Source organism: Typopeltis vanoorti, chromosome 4 (assembly GCF_054136105.1).
Source record: "Typopeltis vanoorti isolate ZY-2024b chromosome 4, IOZ_Tvanoo_1.0, whole genome shotgun sequence".
NCBI classification, from domain to species: domain Eukaryota; kingdom Metazoa; phylum Arthropoda; class Arachnida; order Uropygi; family Thelyphonidae; genus Typopeltis; species Typopeltis vanoorti.
Window position 1 is genome coordinate 3922893 of NC_143552.1, and position 27614 is coordinate 3950506.

General features: G+C 37.1%; 1 protein-coding gene across 1 annotated transcript in view; it reads right to left on the minus strand.

Annotated features, from left to right (window-relative positions):
- Positions 1-27614, minus strand: part of LOC150107080 (mitochondrial sodium/calcium exchanger protein-like) — a 77736-nt gene that overhangs the window by 19153 nt on the left and 30969 nt on the right. The window contains exons 7-8 of the mRNA XM_090391612.1: positions 18857-18949; positions 15124-15216 (exon numbers count right to left, since the gene is read on the minus strand). Of these exons, the coding sequence (XP_090247738.1) occupies positions 15124-15216; positions 18857-18949 (186 nt within the window). The remainder of the gene's footprint in view (positions 1-15123; positions 15217-18856; positions 18950-27614) is intronic.

Consider the following 27614-nt stretch of genomic DNA (forward strand, 5'->3'; position numbering starts at 1 on the left):
TCAAAAACTAGCTTATAAAGGTATATAATTTTCATCAACAAAACAACGGGTGAAGTTACTGACGAGCTGAAGCAAATAATTGTAGCGATTGCGCAGAAACTTAAGATGTGAATCAAGAATCAATCGGTATGTATGTATACGAGGTGGTCAACTTTCGACTTGACCAACGTCACATCTTCTAATCCCTACAGCTGCAGCAACCTCAATTGCCAGAAAAGTAGAAGCACTCGAATTCGGGAAGTTGAACATAATAAAAATGCCTCTTGAATTAGGGAAATATAAATGAAAGAAAAACAAATTCAAAAGTTTGTTATTGCTAAAAAAAAAAAAAAAAAACAGTACATAAATTACAAAACAAAACCAGAGTGCACTTGGCAATATGAATTATAGAGATTTTGGTTAAATCATGTGACCAGTGTACATAGTCGAATGGCACAACAGTTTTCTTATTTTGTTATTTCTTTTTTATATGGCTTCCACCTAAGAAATGTCTATTTATTTGTGAACCTGTAGTACATTCATACTGTGGATAGGATAAGGATTTTTATTTTTTTATGATTTTATGTTTATTTTTTGTATATAGTCCAGAAACCCTGCTCTAGAGACCAACTTCAGGCTTCCAATAAGCGGGGAGTGGTATTGCACCTGGCAATGCCACTCCCCACTCCTACTTAAAAAATACTTAAAGAGAATCACAAACATTTATGCCCAAGGCGTGATTCGATTCGGAGACCTGTTAGATGAAGAACCAGTACGTTACACTCCGATCAAGCAGCCAGACAGGATCAATTACACTAAATGAGTGAGGTGAGGTAAAGCTATGGCAAGAAAAGATCTCGAATAACACCTTGATCTAGAAGTATCGGTGAGACTAAAACATTAGCTTTGACAATTATCGCGTGTTGACAGATGATTTTGCCGGAAAGTGTCAGTAAAATTATCAACATTATTATATAGTACTACCATAGTATCTTGTATATTGCGATGAGGATGGCGGTATACAGTATTTTAATGTCAAGAATATTTTCAATTTAGACTTCCGTAACTATTTTATATAATCCCGATTTTTTTTGGACAATGATCTTCAGGTCATCATCGACAGGAGACTACTAAGATCTAATGCGGATAAAATTCTAGCTATTCCATGGTCAACTTTTTTGACTTGGAAGGTTGGCTGTTTAAAGTTATGGCCGAAGAAACGAGAGCTGACGTGAGAGTATTATGTCTGTTCAGTATTAAGTGCACTGCCCAATTTTCAGGTATTAAAACTGTACACCACCGTATGAGATGGGCTGACTTGCTTTCAGTTGCAAAGCCCTGATTAAAAATAATAATAATAAATAAATAGTGAAATAAAGCTTTTTCGGGTTCTAGACAAACCAAGGCCTTTCCAGCAGTCGAGCCGAAGGGCAAATGTTGCGATGTCCTCGAGACTGACCTCAGAGACTGAATACGCGAAAAGAGAAACGTTGCAGGGAGAAGACAGCAAGTTACATTAAGCCTGAGGAACCGCCGGGTAGCTGAAACTAATACTGCGGAGACTGACAGATGGCAACCATTCTTTAGATGACTTCTTAGGTACATTCTCAGAATCATCACTTTAGAGGATTAGTCTTTGCAGACCTGAATAACCACTATCCATCCTGTTTGTTTCCAAATGAAGCTATGTTACCACTAATTTCATCCTTATTACAGAGGACTTCTTCAAATGTATAAAATTAAAATAAGTAATATATTAAATCTATAGTAATAATTTAATAATATGATAACGATTATAATAATTATAATTATTATCATTATTTTTCTAAAATAATAATGATTTGAAGAAAAAAAATAAAATATGGTAATGATTACCCTGGTGAAAATGAAGTATAGAGTGTTACCGTGTCAACATCGTTGCTCGCGACTGTATGATAAATTTCCAGTGTAATTTATCTTGAATTTTTAGGTTGGACTTTCAGATCCTTATTCAACTGACCCTTGAAAATTGATAACAGCAAATAGACATGCAGATATATGTTTTTATGTGCATCCTACCCACCAAAGGTCGTACATTTCTAATATCTTAGAACACTGATACACCGTGGGTGGTATAAGGTAGAAAATCCCAAAACTCTGCTCTAGAGACTAAACATGGAACTTTTCAAGCCATGCCATTTAAGGCCTACAATTAGCGGTGTTTGGGACTCAAACTGGACGACGGAAACCGTCCACCACCTGCTAAAGACAAACTCACGCTCACAGTCGGATTCATACCTGTTTATGGGAGTGCATGTATTAATCATACCCGGATGAATTGGCCGGCAGAAATGCGCATAAATATTCATAAACAGCCTTGAAACGTTTAATAAACGAAAGATATTCAAATCATTATATATTAATATTTATTATATGTGGTAATCTCATCGATGCAATCCGGAAACCTAAGTACGCATATTACTACCATGGGTAGACTAAGAGGGTTTTTGCCTAGAGGTTTTTTTTTTTTTTTTCCAGTATCAGTCATATCCATGGGAGGTGGGAAAAATTTAATGACCGGTGAATTTATTGACTGGAAAACCCAGAGGGTGTTACTGGATAGCACTTTATGAGAAAGGCTGTTGTAAAAACAAAGGGAAGCGGAATAGAACAGAAACAAGCGAAGCACGTTCGGTATCCGTTTGCCATTGGACTAAAAACGAATGGTGAGCAGCTACTGCTCCTATTTTTGAGAGAGGAATCATTTATCTGTCGAATCGCTGTCGACAGGATCAAGAGTTTTTGGCATGCCACTCTAAACATAAGAAAAGTATTGCTAAAGATGGGGAGATTTGGAATTTGCAAAGCATTGATAGCTGGATGGGTGAAAAGTAGCATCTTGAACGGAAAAGAATTACCAGTTTGTTAAAGGCTCGAGAAGCTATCGACGTGATATGTTGATGGTTGATGGCAGGAAAATTTAGAAATAAATGTTAGTCAAAGAAGAGAGATTTGTGCACATTTGTGCAAATGTGTATTACTGGCAGTTAGGGAAGGCGAGTTGCCATCGATTTTGCGAGAAAGAAAGCAATACTGAGTTTCAGTAGCATCGAAAATGACTACGTTATCCTCGCCCCATTGAAGAATGGTTTGGTTGGTAATAACATCAGTGCTTAAGAACTGGTTGTAAGAGATCTTGGTGCCTAGGATGTTTGAGCTTGTCGAATAAGCAGAGAGAATGACAGACTAGAATGGAATGGAATCGTATAATAATCCTATCAAAAGATTGTAAGATGATGACCTGCTTTCTCGAAGCGTAACACAAGCTTCGCGGATTCAAACAGATAGATTAACCTAAGAAAACTGATATAAAAATGAAAAAATATTTCATTAAAGGTAACTAGATTATTGTAAGTACATATTATAAAGCAACGCATAATTATAATTAGTGCAGAATTTGTAAAAGGTAACATTAGAATTTTATGTACATTTTCATTGTAGTTGCACGTACATATAATGTATGTACTTGCATGCATATGTACACGTACTAATACAAATGGTATATAAGTATGATTGATTGAAGAAAAGTATATTAAAATTATTAAAATACTGAATAAATTGGGTTGTTTTATTTATATACGAAACCAAGATAAAAAATAATGTTATTCGCTTATTATGACGCTGGTGGCTCATAGAGAAAGGGAAGGATTAATTATTGTAATTCTGGGATGTTTAATATACGTGTCATTTTGTGAAGAAGGGAAGGTTCTAAAAAATCCAGGAAAGAGTGGGAACGAGGCGTCTGAAGAATGATATTGTTCATTCTTAGCTTTCGCTTGACTAAATCAGCTTAAGAAAGAAAAATGCAATCTAAATCTTTCCTCCAAGTTAATTCTAGTTATTTGTCCCTTTCAGTTACTTCTAAACGACTTCCTTCTTTTTGAATTTAATTACAGAAATGGAATCAAGGAAGTAATTTTTAACGCAAGTAATACTAACGAGCCACTTACTATTTTATTTACAAGAATCATTACTGCATAAACTCGATTTGCCATGACCTCCGTTATAAGTGGAATATTATCGATCTGCCACATCTGTTTGACATTCAAAGAAGAATTCCTCGAATTAGAACGAAAGAAATTTAAAAAATAGCAATTTGAAAACAGCGAAAACTACCTTCTTCTCTTCATCCTCTTCCACAGACTTCCTCTTGCAACCGATATGAACTAAACTTGAAATCCAGAGTCATGAGTTGTTACTCCGCTTCGAAACTGAATGCGGCTAAGCTGCCGCTTTTATTGAATGGAAGCATTCAGCAACAAAAGAGACTGTCAAAGTGGAACTGTTAAATCCTCTTAAACAAACAAAAACTAGAAAAATTAGTAAAACAGCAAATAAACGGACTGTTGGATAAAATAGTTTTTTAAATTGGTAAAGGACCCCTAAGAAATTCCTGTGCTATTCTGTACAACCTTTTAGTCTAAACAGACTAAAAGGTTGTACAGAATAGCATAGGAATTGTGCTTCCAACGTACACACCTCTGCATGTTGGATCGTTCGATCGATCAGATTTATTCTTCGTAAAATTTTCAGCAAACTTCAACAAAAACGAAAGTTATAAAAGGAAATCTTCCTTCCTCCGGTGACTCTATGGGTTATATCGTTCAAACAATTGAAAATTCCCGAAATCTACCGCATTAGGACTAAAATGAAGAGCGGAAGTGGAGATACGTGGCCGCCTCCGCAGACAGCTGCCAAATTGGAACTCTTAAATCTAATTAAATAATAATAAAAAAAGTTACGCAACGGATTCGACCAAATCTGATGTATCGTTGTTTCTTAAATTTCATAAGATTCTTTCGGAACTTAAAATATAGTTCAGTCAGTAAACTGAAGAGAGAGAAATTGTGGAAAGATTGCTTTCAGACACTTCGTTCAATATTTTTCAGCCACATTTATAAAACTTGCTTTTGTTTCTTACGATGTTAAATCCTCTCTCTCTGTCTTCCTTCCCCCCCCCCCACCAACTTCTGCATATTTGGACAAAAATGTAACACCAGGTTACAACGGAAGCGAAAAAATGCGATAGTTGACGGCTTTACATACTTGTTATAAGGAAAGAAAAGTCACGTCTCATTTAAAAAAAAATGGCATATTATTAAAAGTGAATCAAGTGCGGGAAAAACAAGAAGATGACTGCAATTAAGCAACTACTTGGCTGACTGTTTTAATTGTTAAATCTGAGAATTCTCTTTAGAAATTAGCAGTACCATAACATTAGCAACAACAACAATACCACTAATTTAAAAAAAAAAACTGTCATTAAATCAGTCGCTTCTAAATCGCAGCCAACTTTCTGCTTCCTCATGTACTTTGCTTACTTTCTACATAGATTTTTTATGAGCTAACTTACCACAAGACTGGCTGTCATTAGCTATCGAAATGGAATAAATTTCTTCGTCAGTGGATGTAGTGGAGATGCAATCTTCACTTTCCCACTCATCGTTGAGAAAGAAAAAAGCTACAAGAAAAAGTAGTCCATTGCGGTAATTTAGAAATCCTGAGAAAGGTTTCCATAACACCAAAAAAAAATCGATTTCATGCAGTAAAACGCAATTAAAAGTTTTAAAATATTGCGACCATTTGTTTGGAAATTGAAGATGTCATCTAAAGATTCGTTATTCTAATAACTTTAATAAATCAAGGTCTGCTTCTCAACATACACAATTATTTTTTTTAATGAGAAATTGATGAATTCTTTATAACGTTATTAAAATATTTGAACAACTAAGTCAATTCAATATTCTTTTCAGATAACAATAGTATATTTCTTGGAGATTTCAAATCATGTTCTCCGTGATTAGCGTTGCGACTTTGCACAGTTTACAAAAAGCAAGTGTGAAAAAAAATAAATAAAAACAACGTTCACTCTCTGCAGTCGCTCGGAGCAATTTAGCAAGCAGAATTCTTTCTTTTGAGACAGAAATGGCAACACTAAGTTTAATAACTAAGTAATAACTTCTAAATTCGAGCGCCTTATCTGCTCTTCGTTAAACAAGTAAATTTATTTCGTTTTTAAATGCATTTTAAATTCACTGAGAACTGTTATATAAACAAGTTTGCAATATATGGCCATTTTTAAATGTTAATTCTCTTTTTAAGTACTGAAAACGTATCTTGCATTACAAGGGACGCAAGATACATGTTTTGATCTATGATATATCTTGCATATATCATAGATTAAACTGATTCTTGCTACAAATATGTTGCTGCTTTATTCCATTCTCGCTTATCTGCTGACCTTGCATATCAGCTGCTCCCTTTATTTCGTAATATTGCTTTTTTTTTTTATATATCGACAACCACTCAGTAATATACGATATCAATACTGCGCAAGAGGAAGTACGTGATAACAGCATAGGAGCACTACAAAAAGTTTATGAAAAATATACACCTCTCATATTTTCAAGATAGCATAATTCTTATCTTTAATTATCTTTAATCTGGTTCAATTTTCCTAGTTGAAACCGCTGTCCCACAGCTCTGGGGTTGCGTTGCGTGAAGCATCGAGCCTCTTGTTTCTGCATTGGGTGGAGAACTGTTTTGAACAAATTGCTTTCTCACCACCGTTGAATTCACAGTATGAATTCAATTACGATTCTCCATAGAGAATCTTAACAGTTATTATTATCATTACGTGACACCTCCAGGGAGTCCAAAGACTCATCGAGGGAGGGCACCTACTCTACAACGCTCTGTCTCCACCACTCAATCCACCAACTATAACGAACTGCAACTACATCAATGCCATCTACCACCCACAACTACTACTAGTATTTTCACAGACAATCACAAACATCCATTACCCATAATTAAATGACTAAATTTATTAGATATTTTCACAATAATCCGCAAAACCAGATTATTTGGAGCCCACAGAGACAAATATAAATAGGAAAAAGACAAACAAAAATGGGAATTCAGTTGCAAAAACTGAGCAACGTTAAACAATGTGCAAAGATAAACATTTTGAAGTAAAGAGCGAGAATTTAAAAACTGAAATAAAAAATGGGAAGGATTTGAAAGATTAAAGAGAAAAATGGACATTTTAAAACTTGGAATACTGAAAAAAAATGTGAAAAGAAAATGGAGGGGAGGGAGAGGGGGGGATTAGTATTGAGATCAACATTGAAGATGCCGGTTTAGGGTCATTTCGCGTCCCTGACTAAGAAGAAAGAAGGATACGAGACATAAGCAACTAAATATGTCGGAATTGGTTTATTATTACACGAAAGAAATATTCATAACTTAAATGAACTCCACTTAAAAAAAAACGCAGTGCTCTGTTTTTTCTCTCTTTAAACATTATCCTGTACTTCAGAACATTTTTTTTTGTCTTTTTATGTATTATCTTGCAATAATTACAAACTACAAAGTGACAGAATGATGACGAAGATAACAAAATGGCTGAGTGGTTTATTCGTGATCAAATAAGAGACAAATATGAGATTAAATGAAAGAGATTAAATAAAAAACAAATGGATTAAATGAATCAACACAAAAATCAAATTTGCCAACTAAACTTAATTCATGAGAAATATCACCACTTTAAATCAAGTATAAATACCATTTAGCCTCTCATGTAATACTAAACAAACAAACAAAAAGAGCCGAGTAAAATGCCAGTAAATCATTAAGATTGCTTCACGTGAACTTGTCACGTGACATAGCTGCGCGAACTGCACTTTTCATGCTTAAAAAAAGAACTGCACGTACAACTTCATTTCGTATCTTTGAAAAATTGCTTTTTTTCTGAAAGCTAGGGGAGAGGGTGGGGGGGGGAATAAAGAAAGAAAGGAAAATTTAATACACATCGTGAGGATCATTTATGTTTCTTATCCAATAAAAGAAGGAAATACCTACTTATAGTAAGAAAAAGTTTTCCTCGAAAAATGTTCACGAAATTTCCTCGATTTCTTTATCCATAATGCCAAGCGTTTATTTTGCACTAATGAAATGCATTCCCAATGCCAAAACAAACGCCTCACTCACGTGGTTTCTTATTTGCATTCATTAACTGTGGTTAACTCGGGCGGCGTTGAATGTCAATACACAAAGTTCCTAGAAAATTCTTAGAGCGACAGAATTTAACTTACAGTATCGTAAAACAATAACGAAAATCCTGAGGGGATCTAAAATTGTATCTCGTCCCTATGGATACCGATGCATTTTCATCGAAGTGTCAGATTGAACATTTCAGTTGCCGTTCATATTTCTCAGGTACTAAGAAGTAAAACCTGCATTCCTGACTAACATTATTTTAGACGTTTACGCTGCAGAAATTGAAAGATAATTCCGGACGAACCAAGCTGTTTCTTCGAAGTGCATGATCTGCGCATGTTTACCCTTATTTTCCACTTGCAAATATTATGTGTGAGTAATCACTGAGTTCCAAGCTACAGATACGTCAAGTTCTTATTTAAATTATATTATCATTCAACAATACAAACAAAATTTATAAAAGCCAACACGAATGTGAAAATAATCATTCATACCCGACATTACTTAATTTGTAAATTCATTAAAGCTATCAGATGGATCAGACTATTGTATTTTTAAATTCTGGAGCATTGGTATTTCTCCATAGTTGTGAATCGGATTATTTTTATGTGATTTTAGCTGATGTCTGATTAAGATTACTGAAAATTGGGTTTTAATTGGTCGGAAATTTGATACAACTAGTAACCGACTAGTTTCGCCACGTTGACTGGTCGTGTCTTCTGGGTTAGATGAATATACATATAACAGCTCAAAACAATCTAAGTATGCATATTCATCTAACCCAGAAGAAGCCACCAGTCAACGTGGCGAAAAAACTAGTCGGTTACTGGTTGTATCAAATTTCCGACCAATTAAAACCCAATTTTCGGTTATCTTATTTAAGTATTTAGTGGTCGAAAAACACATTGCTAATGATGTTTGATTATTTAATTGTTTCACAAAGTGTTAGCAGTCTCTAACCTTCAGCTTTTACTGAGAGTGAACCCAAGCTATCAAGGAATCAAATCATTAGGGAGGAGAGAGAGAGCGAGTACGACAGACAACTGTCCCATCTAGTGGGACTAAATCCTAATTAACACTCGTAATAGCGTGAGTTCTACGCCAGTTTTTGAAATGCGAGTAAAAATCCGAGCTTCATGGAGAAACCTTACTTGTCCTTAAAGATCTACTAACTCAGAAGTCATGCGTTATTTGTCATGCGCTGATGGTAACGCCAGGCCACCAGTGTACCCTGAAGGGAGACCAAGAAAAAGTGTTTAACATCTTTCTTCGGGTCCTAGTGTTATGGAAGTGTTATGTCCTTGGTCTTCTTTCAGGGTACACCAGTGTACCCTGAAAGAAGACCAAGAAAAAGTGTTTAACATCTTTCTTCGGGTCCTAGTGTTATGGAAGCAAAAGCGTTTCCTCAAGTCTACCCAGGCACCCTTATGAAAATAGATAAAATTATAATTTACATAAGCAATATTAATATAAATCTTTAGGTTAATATCAGATTTGTATGTGACCTCCACGTATGAAAGACTGAGCTCTGTAGTACACTGGTACCGTGGATAAGCTGCGAGATTTGGAGTGTTGGATTTAATTTTGTATTTTCGCATTTTAGCGTAATCTGGAAACCCCACCCAACTCTAAAGACCAAACATGGACCTTTATCAAATCGCTCCTGGCCTCCAGTCAACAAGATGGTGGGCTCACATTGACTATGCAATGAAAATCATATCTTCCATAAAATCATTCACAAACGTCTATTCCCATGACGGGATTCAAACCAGCAGCCTTTTGGTTGGATAGCGGATACGCTCACGGTTCGGCCAGCTAGATATACAAGAAGAATCGCATTCCAAAATTTATTTATTTATTTGTTAATATTATTATTAGCAGAGACCTCCAAGAACTCATGTATGGAGGCGACAAATCACCGACACCAGCTACTCGTCATCACCTCGAAATGCAAGCCATTCCAATCACGCACTACTGTATGAGAAAATCTAGTTTGCATGCCTTTCTTCACCGAATGCAGTCCAGAAACTAAGGAAATTTGCATGGATGCCCTCTCGTCCTCTTCTCATCCTCCATAAAACGAGACATCACATCTACCAATGTTATATAACCTGCACACCTGCAACCCCTTTCAGAGGTTTATAGGACTGTCACATCACCCCCTCTTTCTCCTGTTTGCTAGCGTCTGCAGTCTATGCATTCTCGTAATCAACGTTCCACAATGGTGATATCATCTTTAACACTCTCATTTGCACTCTCTCCACTGTATGTGCATCACGACCTCATCCTCATTATTGTGCGCAGGTCACGAGACCAGATCTGAACACAACAGTCCAGGTAAGGTGGTATCATAACCATGTAAACAGGCAAAATGACTTCCTTTATCCTTATATGTCAATGACCGTTTGAGCATTGCAATTATCCTAGGAGTTGTATTCGCAATCTTTAGTATACTCTTGAACTTCCACTTCCTATCTATTGAAACTCTAAGATGAACAGACTGGAGAGTTTATTCTAGCACAATCCCACCAGTCACTGGATATCTTAACACACCAAAGGGCATAGTTCTGCATTTCGAACATAAAACTGATAGCCATTTTCACATGACCACAATTACAGCCAATTCAAATCACTGTGGAAGTGTTGCATGTCAGTCGCATTCATGATTACTCTGCCTAACTTTGCATCATCAGCAAACGGCTGTAATTGTATGTCACCGGTCATATCCTTCCCAGTGTCTTTACTGCAAAGATTGAAAACTAATGTGCCAAGGATATATCACTGGGATACACCACTGCTCACCTTGAAATTTTACAGATTCACCCCCACCATACATCACTTCTGTGTCTCTCACTTATTCATCCTCTTATTTTAGCTAACAGCTTATAATCAATCCCATATCCTATAACTTATGCAACAGTCTTCAATGTTGTATCCACTTAACAGTCTTAGCAAAGTTCAAAAGTATCATGATATATGCATTCCCCTTGTCTAACTTACGCGTAATATTTTTATATTTCATTTTATTTTATTATATTTCGTACTGATAGAGCAGTACGAAGCCAGCAGTACGAAGAGATTATTAAGTCCAAAAGGACTTAAGAATTTACAATGTTGATATCATCCACAATGAATCCACAATGTTGATATCATCCACAATGAATCCACAATGTTGATATCATCTTTAACACTCTCCTTTGCACTCTCCACTGTATGTGCATCACCACGACCTCATCCTCATTATTGTGCGCCTTTACATAAAAGAAACCTTTACATAAAAGAAAGATTGCAAGAGTATCACCCGACACCAGTCTTTGGTATCCTATTTGTCATGCGCTGATGGTAACGCCAGGCCACCAGTTTACCCTGAAGGGCCCTCAAAGAAATAACTTTAACATCACTCTTGAGTAAACCAAGTAAGGACAAGTCGCTATAGTAGCAGCACTCCACACGCTGTTCATAAAACGGTGGAGCTGGTAAAACGAGGAGCCGCTCCAAACTCCTCTTCTATTTGCCTGGCAAGGTCAGCATTTCGCTCGTTGTACTGAACCTTGCTCTTATGGCAATAGGTAAGTGAGCGCCCAGTACCCACTACCTAGACATCAATCACCCAAACACCACCATCTCTCCTCATTACTATATCTGGCTTTCTAAGTCCAGAAGTTGTTCTATAGTGTGGTTCAACTGTGGTATCCCAACCTTTGTTCTTAAAACGGTTAGCCAATATGGAGATCACAGTATCATGTCTCTGCACACGGACACTATGTGTCCGGAAACAGCATTCCGAAATATGAGACAAAGTCTCGCTGTAACGGCAGCCAGCCCTACAGCTAATGTCTTCACTGTCCAATCGGGCTGTACGGGCCCTAGTGGGCAGGGCAGCATTTATTAAATCAATAAACTCAAAACCTGGAAGTAATCTTGTCCCATCACGTACCCACTGATGTTGTGGGGGTACCAAGTGTGACTCTACTAAGGAGGCGCCGAGTACAGAACTGTAAAGCAAAGCCGTCCATCTTTTATACTCATCTCTTGCTGTTTCAATCTGGGCGCCCTAATACTGGGTCCACCCGTTCATTGCATTCTCATAGCGTCTAAAAAAGGGAGTACGTTCCTAAGCCTTAATCCATCTATTTACGTAATACCAGGGAGAAAAATCCTGCTTGCCTACGCTATATATCGACAAATTCTGGAATTCGCTCTAAAAATAATTAAAGAAATTAAAAAAAAAAAAAGAAGAAGAAAAAAAAAACGCATGGAAAAAGTCTCTCTAATAGTTGATAACCTGGAAATCGTAAGACATTCTTAAGACCAACATTAGTAAAGTTTCCATAAGATACACAGACAAAGAAAAAAGAAAAAATAAATAAATAAAACTAAAAATCTTATATAAATTGCCATTATTTTTAATACTTAAACATATGTTGGTCTTACAAACCAAAATTACATATATTTAAAAAGTTCGACATTCGTAGAACTGTCAGCTAATTAGTGACCACTAATATTGATTTCGACAATCAAGATCCAGAAATCTTGATTGGCGAAATCTCTTAACTTAGATCATCCAAATCTGCTGCACTTGATATTTCCAAGGCATTAGACAGGATTTGGCTATCAGGCTGCATCTTACAGTCTATCTTCTTTTGCAGTTGGAGTGCTAATTTTCTCTTCGTTACATTTAATGTGGAAGGTGTTTTCATCAGTACTAATAATGCAAGTGTTCCTGGTTGTCCCAAACTCATCTTAGTGTACGTAAACGACCAGCTTTCCCTGACTTCATTGCATTCTCATAGCTTATCATCATCGGCAAAGTTGTGAGCTGGATTTGAAGTCAGGGAAACGTTTACGTACACTAAGACGAGTTTGGGACATTGAGGAACACTGGCATTATTGCAACACTACAACGTTTGTCGTATGAGTAGGGTGAGTGTGGAGCCCAACTATCTCAAGCGTCAATATCTTGAGATGCCTGATCTTCACACCTTCCTGCAATGGGAACATAATACCTAGTCATCTGCAATGTCCAAGACTCAGCTTTGTCTTTCTCTCTCAAAAACTCAATTTCACAATCAAGATGATATCTCTCTTCTGGGACTGACTCTTACTCCTAGACATTCCTTACACAATACAATCACATCACTTTTTAGCATCCTCTTTCCCTCGAGACGTTACATTTAAGTGTTCAGTTACTTACTTTGTAAAAAAATCAAATCCTCCCAACTGTGGAATACTGAATCTCACATTTCTGGTGGTATTCAGAAGAGTGTAGTTCCGCTGATTAACGACTGCTCTCTCTCTCACTGACTCCCTTCAGCCATCGTCTCAGAGACTACATTTTAGCATTACGTCTCTTCTTCTAAAGATCTATCAATGGGGGCTGTTCAGCAGAACTAGTATTTATTATGCTCCCCCATTTCTACTATGCCTATAGCAACTACCCAACGCTCTTTTACAGTTGAACTTGTGAATGACCGAACCAGCTAGTCCTCATCTTTCGTTCCATCTACTCAGATCCATGGAACAATCCCTCCCCCCCGCCACGACATATTCCATCAAGACTCCAGTTCTTTTCTTTTCTCTTAACTCAGGTTCCCAAAGGCATTTACTTATTATACGACTTCCAGCGTGTGGGAGTGATATAATATCATAGTGTATATATATACATATATATATATATATACTTTTTTATTCCTTCCCTCCTCTTTTACCTTACGGTATCAGGGATTTCTCTACATTTAACTGCTACCGTAGCGAGGATAAAAGTGGTTAGCTCTATGTGTGTACATGCGCGTGTTCACGGTCCGGTTTGCCTGTTCTGGGGGACAAAAAAACCTGAGTTTCCCGGTGGGGAAAAAACCCTACCTACGAGACCGGCTAACTCACCTTTAGTCGAAAGAGACCAGATATTTAAATACAAAGTTTTTCACGTCACTGACGGGAATTGAATCAAGGTCTTTCCGACGTAAGGACTTCATCTATACTGACAGAGGTACGGAGGATCATGTGTGTACACACAACACACACAAAGTTTTAATTTAGCTTCAGATCTATTATTACTTTTTCTTATCCTAAATCTATCTATCAAGATGAAGTTTTATTAATAAACCATCTCTTGTCTATAGGTTTTATTCTTTTAAATATTAACAACAGTGTTAATTATACGAAACCTGAAATTATTTAAATTGTCTTTTCTAAATGAATATAATTTTAAATTTGGAGCTTTCTTTTTAAGAGTAGATTGTTTTTCACTAGAATAAATATAAAACATCGAGATAAAATCGGTTTAGCTAAACAAAATTCCAAATATCAGAGTGTCTTATAATAATCATAACTGAAAAACTGTGTGTGTATGTGTGTGTGTGTGTGTGTGTTAAACAAACATACTGTTCATAGTTTTAGGTTAAAACTGCTAATGCTCTGCTAATAGAAGAATCGCGTTTTTATTTAAAAAGAAAAGTAACAAATTGATGACTATACCTAATATGCATTTCCTATTTCACGTTACATTTTTCAATTTTATTAAATAATAAATGGGCTTTTTTTTTAAATCGCAGTCAATAATAATTGCTCATGTATATTAATTCTTTTATATTTATACGTATAGTTAGTATATTTTATACGCTGCCGATTGTGAGGTACATAAGTAAGAAGTTTAAAGAAAAAATATTTCTACTGTTATATTCCAAAATATATGATTGCTAAGTTTGCCAAGTATTTTTCAACAATCAATGTTGAAAACAGTACATAATTCCTAAGTAGGAACTTGACATTTCTGATAATGTATATTATATTATATAAATCAGAGAATTATTAAAACAGGTAAAATGAAAAATGCGCCAGTAATTGCTGATCATTTGAAAACGTGGAAACGAAATGGGTTTTTTTTTTATTTATTTCCTTGCTTATTTCGTAAAATTTACTGACAGCCCTAAGCTATCAAGATGAAAGTGGATATTCCATGCGATCTAGAAAGCAAATGAGAAAAACTAGCAATCAGTTATATCTAACTTTGCTGTCCCTTTGTTTGTTCTTGTCGGTGGAGGGTATTACTCATAGCAATCCCTCCGTTTTAGTGTCAATAACATATTTAAATAGCCAGCTTACCTGTCAAAACAATCCCAGCTGCCTCTGGATTATCCTCCCTCTTTTTTGTTCTCCGAACCAGTTTCTTCTCTTTCACTACTTCTTCTTCAGCTTCTAAAAAAAAACAGAAATATCGATCAAACTACCAATTTAGATTATGAATAAACAATAAATTAGTTTGTTAAACGTGTGGACAGACTTATGTGTTCGTCGAACATGTTGTTTATTATTTTAACGGTATAATAGAACACAGAAACTAAGTAAATAATTAATTTATTCACATGGAAAGGGAAAATATACAAACAAATTGATGGGACAGCCATGGGCTCCCCCCTTTCTCCCCCCCCTAGCCAACTTTTACATAGAACACCTGGAAAAACAAGCAATCAATACAGCCACTCTCAAACCAACACTTTGGCTACGCTATGTTGATGATGTGCTTGCTATTTGGCCACATGGCCCTGAGACATTGAAAACATTCTTAGCACATTTAAATAGCCAACATCCAAAAATCCACTTTACTATGGAACTGGAAGCCAACAACTGTCTGCCCTTCCTGGATACACTCATCACACGTCTCCCAGATGGTTCCTTATCATTTTCAGTTTTTCAGAAAACCCACACATACAGGCAGATACTTACACAAACAATCACACCATCATCCTGTGGCTGTGCTTAGAAGTCCCTTACAAATGCATACTTAGAAGTCCTTAGAAGTCCCTCATTGGAGGGACTTCTAAGGACTAAGTATACATTTTTGACTGTGGATTCGTGTGTGTTCAGGGGGATGGCTTGCTTGGTTTGAGGGACGAAAAACCCGATTTTTTGAGAGAGAAAACCCTCTGCCTCCGGCTAACTCACCTTCAGTCTAAAGAGACCAGATGAAAGTTCCTCACGTCATAGACGGAAATCGAACCCAGGTCTTTCCGACCAAAGGGCTTCGTCTATACCGACTGAGCTACGGAGGATCTCAATAAAGTAGTAGTAGTAATGATAATACAGTAATATGGTAGCACTAGTACTTTATGTTTCATCCGGATCCTGTTACAATGAGGATCCGCACCAGGAGCGCAACTTGACGAATTCAGGTCGTGGGATAGATAATATGATCTCTTTTGAACGCATATAAAATCAGCTTGTAAAAAAAAAAAAAAAAAAGCGGTGGGGCTAACTAAGCAAGCTCACACTCTGAAAATATACTGGGTAAGAAATATGTTTCCTTATGGATGGATTACACAAATTTGCAACTTCTGTTATGCCCACTAACAGATGTAGTGGGCATGAAAATAAAAACAATCCCTTCCAAGATTCACGTTTAATTAAATTTAAAATCTTTGAGAAACGGTAGCGATGATGTCGAAAATATTAAAAATGCCGTTTAAAAGCCTACATTGTTTAAAATTTCATCACGGCTTTTTAAGTGAAGATTGATTAGCAGCTATAAGTAATAACTGGTAATTAGCTGCAATTACCAGTTATAATACAAATTTCTTAGCGCAGGTTTCTTTGGGATAATCCTTAATATGGTGTTAACGTTTTTGGTAGAGTTATTGCTCAGAAATCGGGCCGGCTATAAACAACCAAATCCAGTCCGTTCCGCACTATGATTTTATTCCGCAATAAAATCTTCAAAAATTTTATTTCGATAAAATTTTGGAAGATTTGTCTGAACAAAATGAAAGAAATATTACTTTATAATTAGTGTATTTTTTATAAAAGAAAATAATTTGTTAATAGCATATAAACTTAAGTTAGTTTAGGTAGCGATGCCAAAATGCCCAACTGCGTGCTGCATTTGCTGTGGCCGGAATGATACTTCCCAATGATGAATGTGTTCTAAAAAATGTCATTTGTAAAATTTAATCTATCAGTAACACATGGACGGTATGCTATTCGATGCATCTTGCCTTTGGGGTGTCCGTTGACTTCTTTCGGAGCAGTGTATATAATAGCATCATATTCCTCTAATATAAATTGGAGCAATATGATGCTCCCAAATCACTGCAACTGTACCCGGGTGAAATGGCTGCTAGAAGAGAACTGAAGAAATTTAAAAGAGGCGTTCTGATAGAATGCCATGTTGCAGGCATGTCTGTTCGGCGAATTGTTGACATATTGGGCCATCCCAGGTCAACAGTCAGTGATACCATACTGAGATGGAAGCGCAGGGAGTCAACTGGAAGTGCTACGGCAATGAACGACCAAGTACACTCACCAATCGTGACTGCGGGGAGCTACGAGGGATAATATGTAAAAACCAACATTCGTCGGCCGACAAGTTGAATGCGGAGTTGCGGGCATCGACTAGAACACGAATTTGCACAAAGACATTCAGAGGCTCACAACATGGGTTTCCACATGGTAGCACCACAATATGCAAGCCCCGCAATACTCGAACCAACATAGAGACTGTCCACCACTTTCCACTACTGAAGACAGTCGTCTTCAGTGGTGGAAAGAGCATGTACAGTGGGACATGGAAGATTGGAAAGCTGTATGCAGCGACGAATCACGCAACACCTTCTCCCGTGCAGATGGAGGGATGTGGTGGATGAACGTCTCTTACCAGAGTGCGTAATCCCAACTACGAAATTCGGAGGTTGCGGTACGATGGTATGGTCCTGTTTTTCCTGGTTTGTCCTCGGACCTCTGTTTGTGGTGCCACAAACACTGAACTTTCTGGTGTTTCTACGGAAACGGCGATTATCACTCTTTCAGCAAGACAATGCAGCTTGTTACGAGGGAGCTGAAAAGTTCTGATAAGCAGCTACAAAAATGACATTAAAGCAACTGATATAACCACAATCTAATTGTAATAATTTGTTCTTTTTCTTTTAGGATATATAAGAAGACATGTCAAGTACCTCAATTCCCTCATGGTGATTATCACAACTTTCCATCACACCCTCGTATAAGGCTGCTACTGCTATAAATGCGTGGTTTATCGACATCAACGTCACTACACTTGAGTGACCTCCACAGATCCCTAATCTTAACCCTATTAAACTGCTGTGAGATGAACTGGAGCGTCGGATGGGGTCAAGTGACGTCAGCCAAACAGCATTCCAGGATCTCATTACATGCCTACAGGAAGAATTGTCCGAATTCCCATTGATCGCTATCGTACGCTTGTTGAAAGTATGCCCCGTAGAACTGCTGTAGTCATTGCAACGAAAGGAGGCCTTACATCTTATTAAGTTGGACGCCATGGCTGCTCGTTTCTCACACTTGGTATCGTTGATGTCTTTTCAAGCGGTGTAGACTTTAATCTTAGTGCAGACTACTCTCCGATTTGTTGCCCACAAAATGAGTTCAAATTCCATAGTCAGTTTTATGAATATTTAAGTTGCAGCCTTGTTTGCGATCATTGTTCTGCTTTTTAATGGTCTGAAGTGGCTTAAAAATGCGATGTCATCTGGAGACAGGGTCACAGAATTATATTTTCTTTAGCTCTTCCATTTTACTTAGATGTTAGAGGTTTGCATTTCTTGGAACAATCCATAAAAAAACATGCATACCGCTACTCCTCAATTTTCGCCTTGATCTGTTATCGTGTTCAGAATGCCCTCAGTATCAAAGAGCAGGAATATCTTTCGAAATGCGTATAGCAAAGACACTTTATGATGCCATCGATTAGTGTATGTGTGGTCTTATTATGAATCAAAGCATTCTTATAATTCTATTATAATTCTTATTAATAATATTTCTTAGAATCTCTACAGAAGATATAAAGTTCATAAATATTGCCACTAACCTGACTCTTTCTCTGTGGTCTTAAGGAATCGTTGATGGACAAACCTGCTGGATACCACCACTACTATATATAGCACGTACAAAACCACAAACCCTGAAACAGAAAATGCAATAAAGCAAAACACGTCGCATTAGTAAAATTCCCATAATAAACGCGTTAAAAGTGATATATAAATGTGTAAAAAAGTGTCCTAATGGACATACATAATTAGCATTTTTAAAATATATATACAAATGGAAAATAGGAATAGAATGGAATACAACTAGAGTAATACCTATATTTAAAAAAGGGATAAAAGAAAACCTGCTAATTACAGAGGTAATAGTTTATTGAATACAAGCTACAAATTATATAGTAAAATACTTAGTGAAAAATTGAAAATGTAAAGTGAAAAAATATTATTAGAATTAAAAATCAATTTAGAAAATGACGCTCAACAATGGATGCAGCTTTTTGTTTAAGACTACTTATAGAGATAGTGGACATGATGAGAAGAAGGAAGCTGAAGATCTTGGGCGTGCAAGAGACAAGGTGGAAAGGCAATAAAGCAAAGGAGCTGGCGGAGGGATATAAACTGTTTTATAGCGGTGTGAATGAGAAGGGAAGAAACGGAGTTGGAATTATCATCGATAAGGAGCTAAAGAGTGGAGTCTACGAGGTGTGCCGGAAGAATGATCGGATTATGAGCGTTAAGCTTGAGATGGGAGGAAGTATGGCTACTATAGTGTGTGGCTACGCCCCGCAAGTAGGTTGTGCTGATGAGGAGAAAGAGACATTCTGGAGAGAACTTGACCAAGTAGTAATGGGAATCCCTGATGGTGAGAGAGTGATCGTCGGAGCAGATTTGAACGGGCATGTAGGAAGGCGACGAAGTGGTGAAGAAAGGGTACATGGAGGTTGGAGTAGTGGTGAAAGGAATGAAGAAGGTAAAAAAATCATAGAATATGCTGTGGCCTTCGATCTGGCTATAGCTAGCACGTGGTTCAAGAAGAGAGATGGGCATCTGATAACCTATAAGAGCGGGGATAGAATGAGTCAGATTGACTATATTATGTGCCGTAGGAAACATCTGAAGGAGGTGAAAAACTGTAAAGTGATTAATGGAGAAAGTGTAGCAGTACAGCACAGGTTGGTTGTGGTAGACTGTGATATAAAAGGGGGAAAGAATAGACGGAAGTGGTGGGTACAGAGTGGTGGAATAAAGTGGTGGAAATTGGAAGAGGAAGGACCAAGGAATAAGTTTAAAGAAGAGGTATTGAAAGAAATGAAGTTACCAGAGGATGTGGAAGAATGGTGGGACGTTAATAGTCGGAATATTAGAAAAATTGGAGAAGAAGTGCTTGGTATAACATCAGGAAAGGGACCACCTGAGGATAAGGAGACATGGTGGTGGAATGAGGAGGTGCAGTTGGAGATCAAGGAAAAGAAAGAGGCAAAGAAAAAATGGGACATGACTGGAACTAGAGCCGACAAGGAGGCATATAGATTAGCAAAGAAAAATGCAAAGAGAGCTGTGGCAAGGGCGAAAGCGAGGGCAGTTGATGAGGTTTATGAAGAACTGGAGAGAAACGGTGGCAAAGCTCAGTTGTTGAGAATAGCGAAAGCCAGAGATAAGGCCTCGAAAGACATAACATCAGTCAAGCAGATAAAGGATGCCTCAGGAGTAGTATTACAAGACGAGGACAAAATCAGAGGAAGATGGAAAGAATATTTCCGAACACTACTAAATGAGGAGAATCCAAGAGAGAGGTGCGAGGATGGAGAGGTAAATGAGAAACCGGTGCAAGACATAAGTAGAGAGGAAGTGGTTTGGGTACTGAGAAAAATGAAGAATGGAAAGGCTGTGGGAGCAGACCAGATACCTGGGGAAGTGTGGAAAAGTTTGGGCAGTGAGGGCGTGGATATGTTATGGGATCTGATGTGTAAAAATAGCCCAACAGGAAAAGATACCAGAGGAATGGAGGAAAAGTATTCTCGTCCCAATCTACAAAGGAGGAGATGTTCAAGATTGTGGCAACTATAGAGGAATCAAGCTGATGTCACACACATTAAAAATATGGGAAAGAGTAATTGAAGCAAGGTTACGGCAGGAAACGAAAATTGGTGAGGAGCAGTTTGGATTTATGCCAGGAAGAGGGACAACGGATGCAATATTTGCGCTAAGGCGATTGATGGAGAAATATAGAGAGATGCAAATGGATCTGCACATGGTGTTTATAGACCTGGAAAAGGCATACGACAGAGTGGCCAGGCAGGAGGTATGGAGGTGTATGAGGAAGAAGGGGTGTCGGAGAAGTACGTGAGGTTGGTGAAGGAGATGTATGAGGGAACAGAAACTCAGGTCAGGTCTAGTATCGGCATGACAGAAGGGTTCCCTATTGTCGTAGGGCTCCACCAAGGGTCAGCTCTGAGCCCCTACCTCTTTGACCTGGTCATGGATGTACTAGTGGAGGATGTCAAGAAGGAGGCACCATGGAGTATGCTGTTTGCCGATGACATTGTTCTATGCGAATTATCCCGAGAGAAGCTTGAAAATACCCTGGAAGAGTGGAGAAAGGCATTGGAGGAGAGTGGCATGAGAATTCACCGGGTGAATACTGAATATATGTCAACGGGGAGTGATGAGGATATCGTCATACGACTCCAGGGTGAAAGGCTAATTTCAGGGAAGAAATTCAAGTACCTTGGGTCGGTTGTCGAGAGGAATGGTGACCTGGATGAGGAAATACAGCACCGAATAACATGCGGTTGGATGAATTGGAGGAAGATGAGCGGGATCCTGTGCGACAAGAGAGTGCGTTGTAAGAGGAAAGGAAAGCTCTATAAGATGGTGGTAAGGCCGGCGATGCTCCATGGTGCGGAGACGTGGCCTATAACCAAGGCACAGGAGAGGAAGATGGAGGTAGCGGAGATGCGGATGTTGAGATGGATGAGTGGTGTGACAAAGAAGGACAGGATAAGGAATGACTACATCAGAGGGACGGTTAAGGTGGGACCAATTGGCAAGAAGATACAAGAAAGTAGGCTGAGGTAGTTTGGACATGTTGAGAGGAAGGATGAGGAGTATGTTGGTAAACGAGTGGAGTATATGGAGTTGGAGGGAAGGAGGAAAAGAGGCAGGCCCAAGCTCAGGTAGAGGGATAAGATGACAGAGGATCTTAGGGAGAAAGGATGGAGTCCGAAGGATGCTCTGGACCGGAGAACTTGGAAGAAGAAGGTTAAAGATTGGTGCGCCGATCCCGTTTAACATGGAATAAGGCAGAGTGAAAGAAGAAGAAGAAGATAGAGAAAAGAAGAGAATTCAATTTAGAAAGTCATATTTTGTTTATAGATTATGAAAAAGCATTTGACAAAGTGAAAAGATATATACTGTTTGATATATATATTATAAAGAATAAATATACCTAATATTTTGGTGCACGTAATATTGAATATATATAATAAAATAAAAATAAATGAAAAAATGTCTGAAAAACAAATCTGAAAACCAAGGATTATGACAGGAATGCCCTCTCTCTCCAACACTTTTTAATATTTATATTAATGAAATATTAATACAGTAGAACGCCTTAAATAATCCAAGTATAGATATTTCCCGGAATAACAAAAGAAATACGCTATTATTTGCAGATGATCAGATAAGGAAAACAATTTACAAAGAGCAATATATAATTTAAACATTACAGTAGAGCAGTTTGGAATAAAAAATATCCACAGATAAAACTAAAGCAATGGCATTTTGCAGACAAATTTCAATTAGATGTAAAATAGTTATTAATAATAAAATAACAGAACAGATAAATACTTTAACTTATCTTGAATGTGAAATATCATATGAAGGAAATATCATATCATATTAAAAAACTTCACACTTTTTAGTGATTGTAGGCCTGATAAATAGAATACTGAATCCAAATATTGTATAAAAAGAAACACGCTTGAAAATATACAATACTTTAGCATTGCCCACATTATTATAAAGCAGCGAAATTTTGGCAATAAACAAACAAGATAAGCAAAGAATAAAAACAAGTTAAATGAGATTCATGAGAAGGATTGCAAAATACACATTATTACACAAAAAAAAAAAGGAATGAAGACATTTTAAATGAACTAAAAATAAAATCCACTTAAGAAAAACTAAGCAATTATAAACAAAATTGGATAGAAATTGTAAACCGAATAGCCAATGTTTTATTAATTGTTTGTATCCCAAACAATTAATAAAATATAAACCGAATGGAAGGAGAAGGCCGAGTAGACCTCAAAAGATAATATTGGATGGATAAAGAGACTGAAACAAACCAATATAGTCAATATCAGCAATTAGCGTAATTTTACATATAAGCATGCGACTGCCGATACCGATTCTCTTCAATTCTCTTCCCTGCGTATAGTTCATTGAAATATCTGGCTCGGGAACATCCTTCATTAAATGCTTCGATCAATTGCTGCACACATAAAGTTCTGTTTGTCCTCGCAAGCATTCTCAGACGACAGCGATCTCGTTCCTCACAGACTATCTTAGGACCCCAGTTACCCCTCTTAGACAAGCAATGTAGATTATTTTTCCACTGATTAAACAACCGGGATATCTCACCTTTTGAGAAACCAGTCAACTCTGCTCTTTACAAAATCGTAGCTCCAGCCAGACGGGTACCACATTAAGTCCTTTATCGAACTCCGAAAGATCCTTCGTTTTTCCCATTGCGATCGATACTGTTCTCGATTACTGACAGCAGCATTCTTAAATAGTTGCCTGGAACACGTGGTAACGCACGTGACCAAGTATTTTGCATATACGCTGTGTAAGTAATGTTTACGTATATCCGCATAAACGTTTCTAATTCAATGGTCGGTGTGTGCGTTTATAGTTACAAATCGGCGAGTTTCGCTGTAGTACGCATCATTACCGAATGATATCATAGCGTTATGCGCACCTTTTTCAGAGGTCTTATTTATGGTTACAATGCACCTTACTCATTAATATGTCTCTCTCTCTCTCACACACACACACACACACACACACACACACACACACACACACACACACACACACACACACACACACACACACACACACACACAAAGTAATTTAAGATTAGTTGACTTTTTTAGCGAAACACAAAAAAGAAGAAACTAAGTGACAGGAAATAAATAAAATAACTGAATAAGATAGTATGAAAAAAGAAATAACTAAAAGAAGATGGAAACTTGAATGACGTTTGCATTTCATTTTATCAATACGAGGACCGGATTCAGTTTGCATTTTCCGATGGTATGTGTTCCAGTTGCTCTTCTTCCATCTCACGTCTCCGCTGTGTTTCGATGACGTCTTCATTATGTTTTCCAAGTCTTCGTAGCTCAGTCGGTATCGACGACAAGATTTGTTTGAAAGACTTTTGTTCGAATCTTATCAAGAACGCGAGGAAGGCTTTTAAGAGTATTTTCATCTGAAAGTAAATTATTCGGTCTCTTTAATACGGTGGTGTTCAGAGTTTTTCATCGGGAAAATTGGGCAATTCTTCCAGCAGCGCATACGCAATTTACAGACAGGTTAGTTGTTTGGAATGACAGCTTTTTCGGCCGTTGTTTGAAATCAATCAAGTATGTATTCACATTCTGATTATTATCATTCCACAATGGCAGAGGGTTTTCTAAGATGAGAATCAAAACTTGTTGACTTAGTCGTTCGTTTATGTCTCACTCAGGAGACATGTTCATAACACCAAACACTTGTTTAGCTTCTGAGGATTACTGTCTGTTTGGATTCATCTACATTTGTAGCCACCCCTCTAGATATTTAGATATCTTGCAGCTTCAGATGTTTCTTTGATCCATTTATGTATTTAAACTTTTCATCTTTCTAAAATTTTCTCAAAGTGAATAAATGAAAATTTCACACGCTAATTTATTAAAATAAATCTGCATGTGCAATTTTCGATAAGTTTTATTCTTTGCAGAACTGCATCCTATAACTGATCACTCCATTTTCTATCTATACTTCGCTTCCCGGCTTAACCAAACAATGTTTTGTTCATATTTTGCCATTGGGTATTAAGGTTGGTTTATTTTTTCATTTACAAATATTTTCATTTTTCGGCATTAATATTGGCATTTGGCATATTCGATTCTCATTTTATTTTTAAAAGTTTTTGCCGTTAGAGGATTTATTTTAACTTATGTACACTCATATTCAGGAAATTTCTAAACCAAAAGAAACAAATTCCATGAAATTCTTGTAGCTCCGTTTCTTTGACAATTCATATTGACAATCAATTCGCAAATCTTATTTTCCTAAGCAGCCCTCTCCCTCTAGATTCATCATCCCAAACCATACTTCGAATTACAGGAAATTTATCAATATTATTTACTTGCAAGAGGCATCAGCATCTAGATGAACAGGAAATTTATGCTATTAAAGTAGATGGCGATCACTTTCTATTTAATATTCCCGTGTATATTCTTGTATCCCGAAATAAAATCCACCACTATCAACAATAGCACGCTAAGAATAGTTTTCTTCTTTCTTGCATGTTCCCTCCATAGTAATTTAAGCATGTCTCAATAGCCGATACTGAAATGGCGCTATTGGAGTTCCATAAAATAGTTTGTAGTGGAATAAATAAAGGAATGTACATAGCAGCCGTTTTTCTTGGTATATCTAAAGTGTTCACCATGACCTACCTACTGAAAATGTCTAAATACGGCATTAGAGGAGTTACTAAAGACTGGTTCAAATCCTATTTGAATAATAGAAAACAATATACCGCTAGAGCACATTCAACAGAACAACAAGATCTGTGTAACTACAAACGTTTTGGCAAAATGATATCGTTCGCTGATGATACGGCATTAGTATACACCGAAACGACCCTTGAGGATCTAGAAAATCGGATTAACCATGATATTTTACAACTAAATAAGTGGTTTAGCAATAATGGTCTTAAAATTAATACCGATAAAACAAGATATATGTATTCACGTTAACAGATAAGATAGTTCACGATACAACCATAAAATGGCACAAAGAGCGAAATGTAGTGATATCTACAACTGTAATTGTAGCTTAGTCCAAAATCAGTCAGGTATTTGGGTCTCCACATCGATAGCAATGTGAAATGGAACTCCCACATCACATTTTTAACAAATAAGTTGAAGTTCGTAAATAACAGAATATATTATGTTAAAAAGTTTGTAAATGCAGCATTCTTAAGATGCTTATACTATTCTTGGGTAAATTCCTTACTGTTGGGTGGAGATTATTAAAACAATCTGCTTACATTACGAAAACAAAATAGAATAATTAGAGCTACTATAGCCATTTACTGACTTCGCACATTCAACCAACGATCTGTTTGGCATTCATAATACTTTTACCATTACAGAAACTCTATATCTTTATTATTGTATAATATATGTAAGAAAGAACGTTGTGAGTTTTTCGGACTATGGTTTTACGCTATAGCCGGAACTTGCTGGTAAGTACCCAAGGTAAACAAATAAATTTTTCATAAATCCTCTGAAAACCTAGCAACAAGCAGCTACAATAAATTCCGAAATGAAATCAAATCAATAACCTCAGAAAAAGATTGAGAGATCACCTCATGGGACTAAATAATGTTGACATTCATTTTAAACGTACACGCTGTCCAAAAAGAAACTGAACTTTTTGAAATTAGAAGAAACTAGTGGCGCCACCTGTTGTATCTTTTTGTTGTCGAAAGCGGCAACCTTCATTAGTGTTGTGTCAACTGCTTATGGTATTTGTTTCATTAGAAGTCGAGTTACAGTATCAAGAGTGAGTGCATTTTGGCGAATGGTCGGTCGTCACGATATTCATGCCGTACGCGATGAATTCTCGCTATCAATCGCTTCAAAACTTCGAGATAAAACTCACCATTTACCGTTTCGCCAAGCGGAAGGAATTCTTTGTGGATAATGCCCTTGGAATCGTAGAAACAAATCAGCATTGTCTTTACTTTTGACATCTCCAAGCGACTTTTTTTCGGATGCCCTTCTTCTGGTGGTCTCCACTCAGCACTCTCGAGCTTTGTTTCGGGCTCATACTCAAAACACCACGTTTCGTCACCAGCAGCTATCGTTTCAAGGAAGTCTGAATCCTTACGAGCGGTTTTAATAAGGTCCTTGCAGTGTTCAATTCGATACATGTTTTGGTCAACTTGTGGGAAACAAATCGTGAATTCAATTTACGAAGGCCCAAATTCTCGGTCAAAATGTTGTGCATAGTTAATTTTGGAATACTCAATTCATCTTCAATCAATCTCACGGACGATTTCAGGTTTTCTTTGAAGAAATTACGCACTTTTTGGATGTTAACTTGGTTCAGTCTAGTTTTTGGACGGCCCAGCTTTTCGTCGTCCACAAGCGTCTCACGACCACTTTGAAATCGCTTAAACCACTCGTAAACTTGAGTACGGGATAAGCATTCATCACTGTATGCTTTTTGAAGCATTTAATGCGTTTCGGTAAAACTTTTACCAAATTTAACACCAAAGTCAATCGCAGCTCTCTGTTTCAAACTCATTTTCCGACCGTTCGTCAATCTTGACACTATAACTCGGCTTCTAATGAAACAAATATCATAAACAGTTGAAACAACACTAATGAAGGTTGCCGTTTACGACAACAAAAAGATACAACAGATGGCGCCACTAATTTCTTCTATTTTCGAAAAGTTCGGTTTCCTTTTGGACAGAGGGTGTATATTATAAGAAATCATTATAATTTAATATCA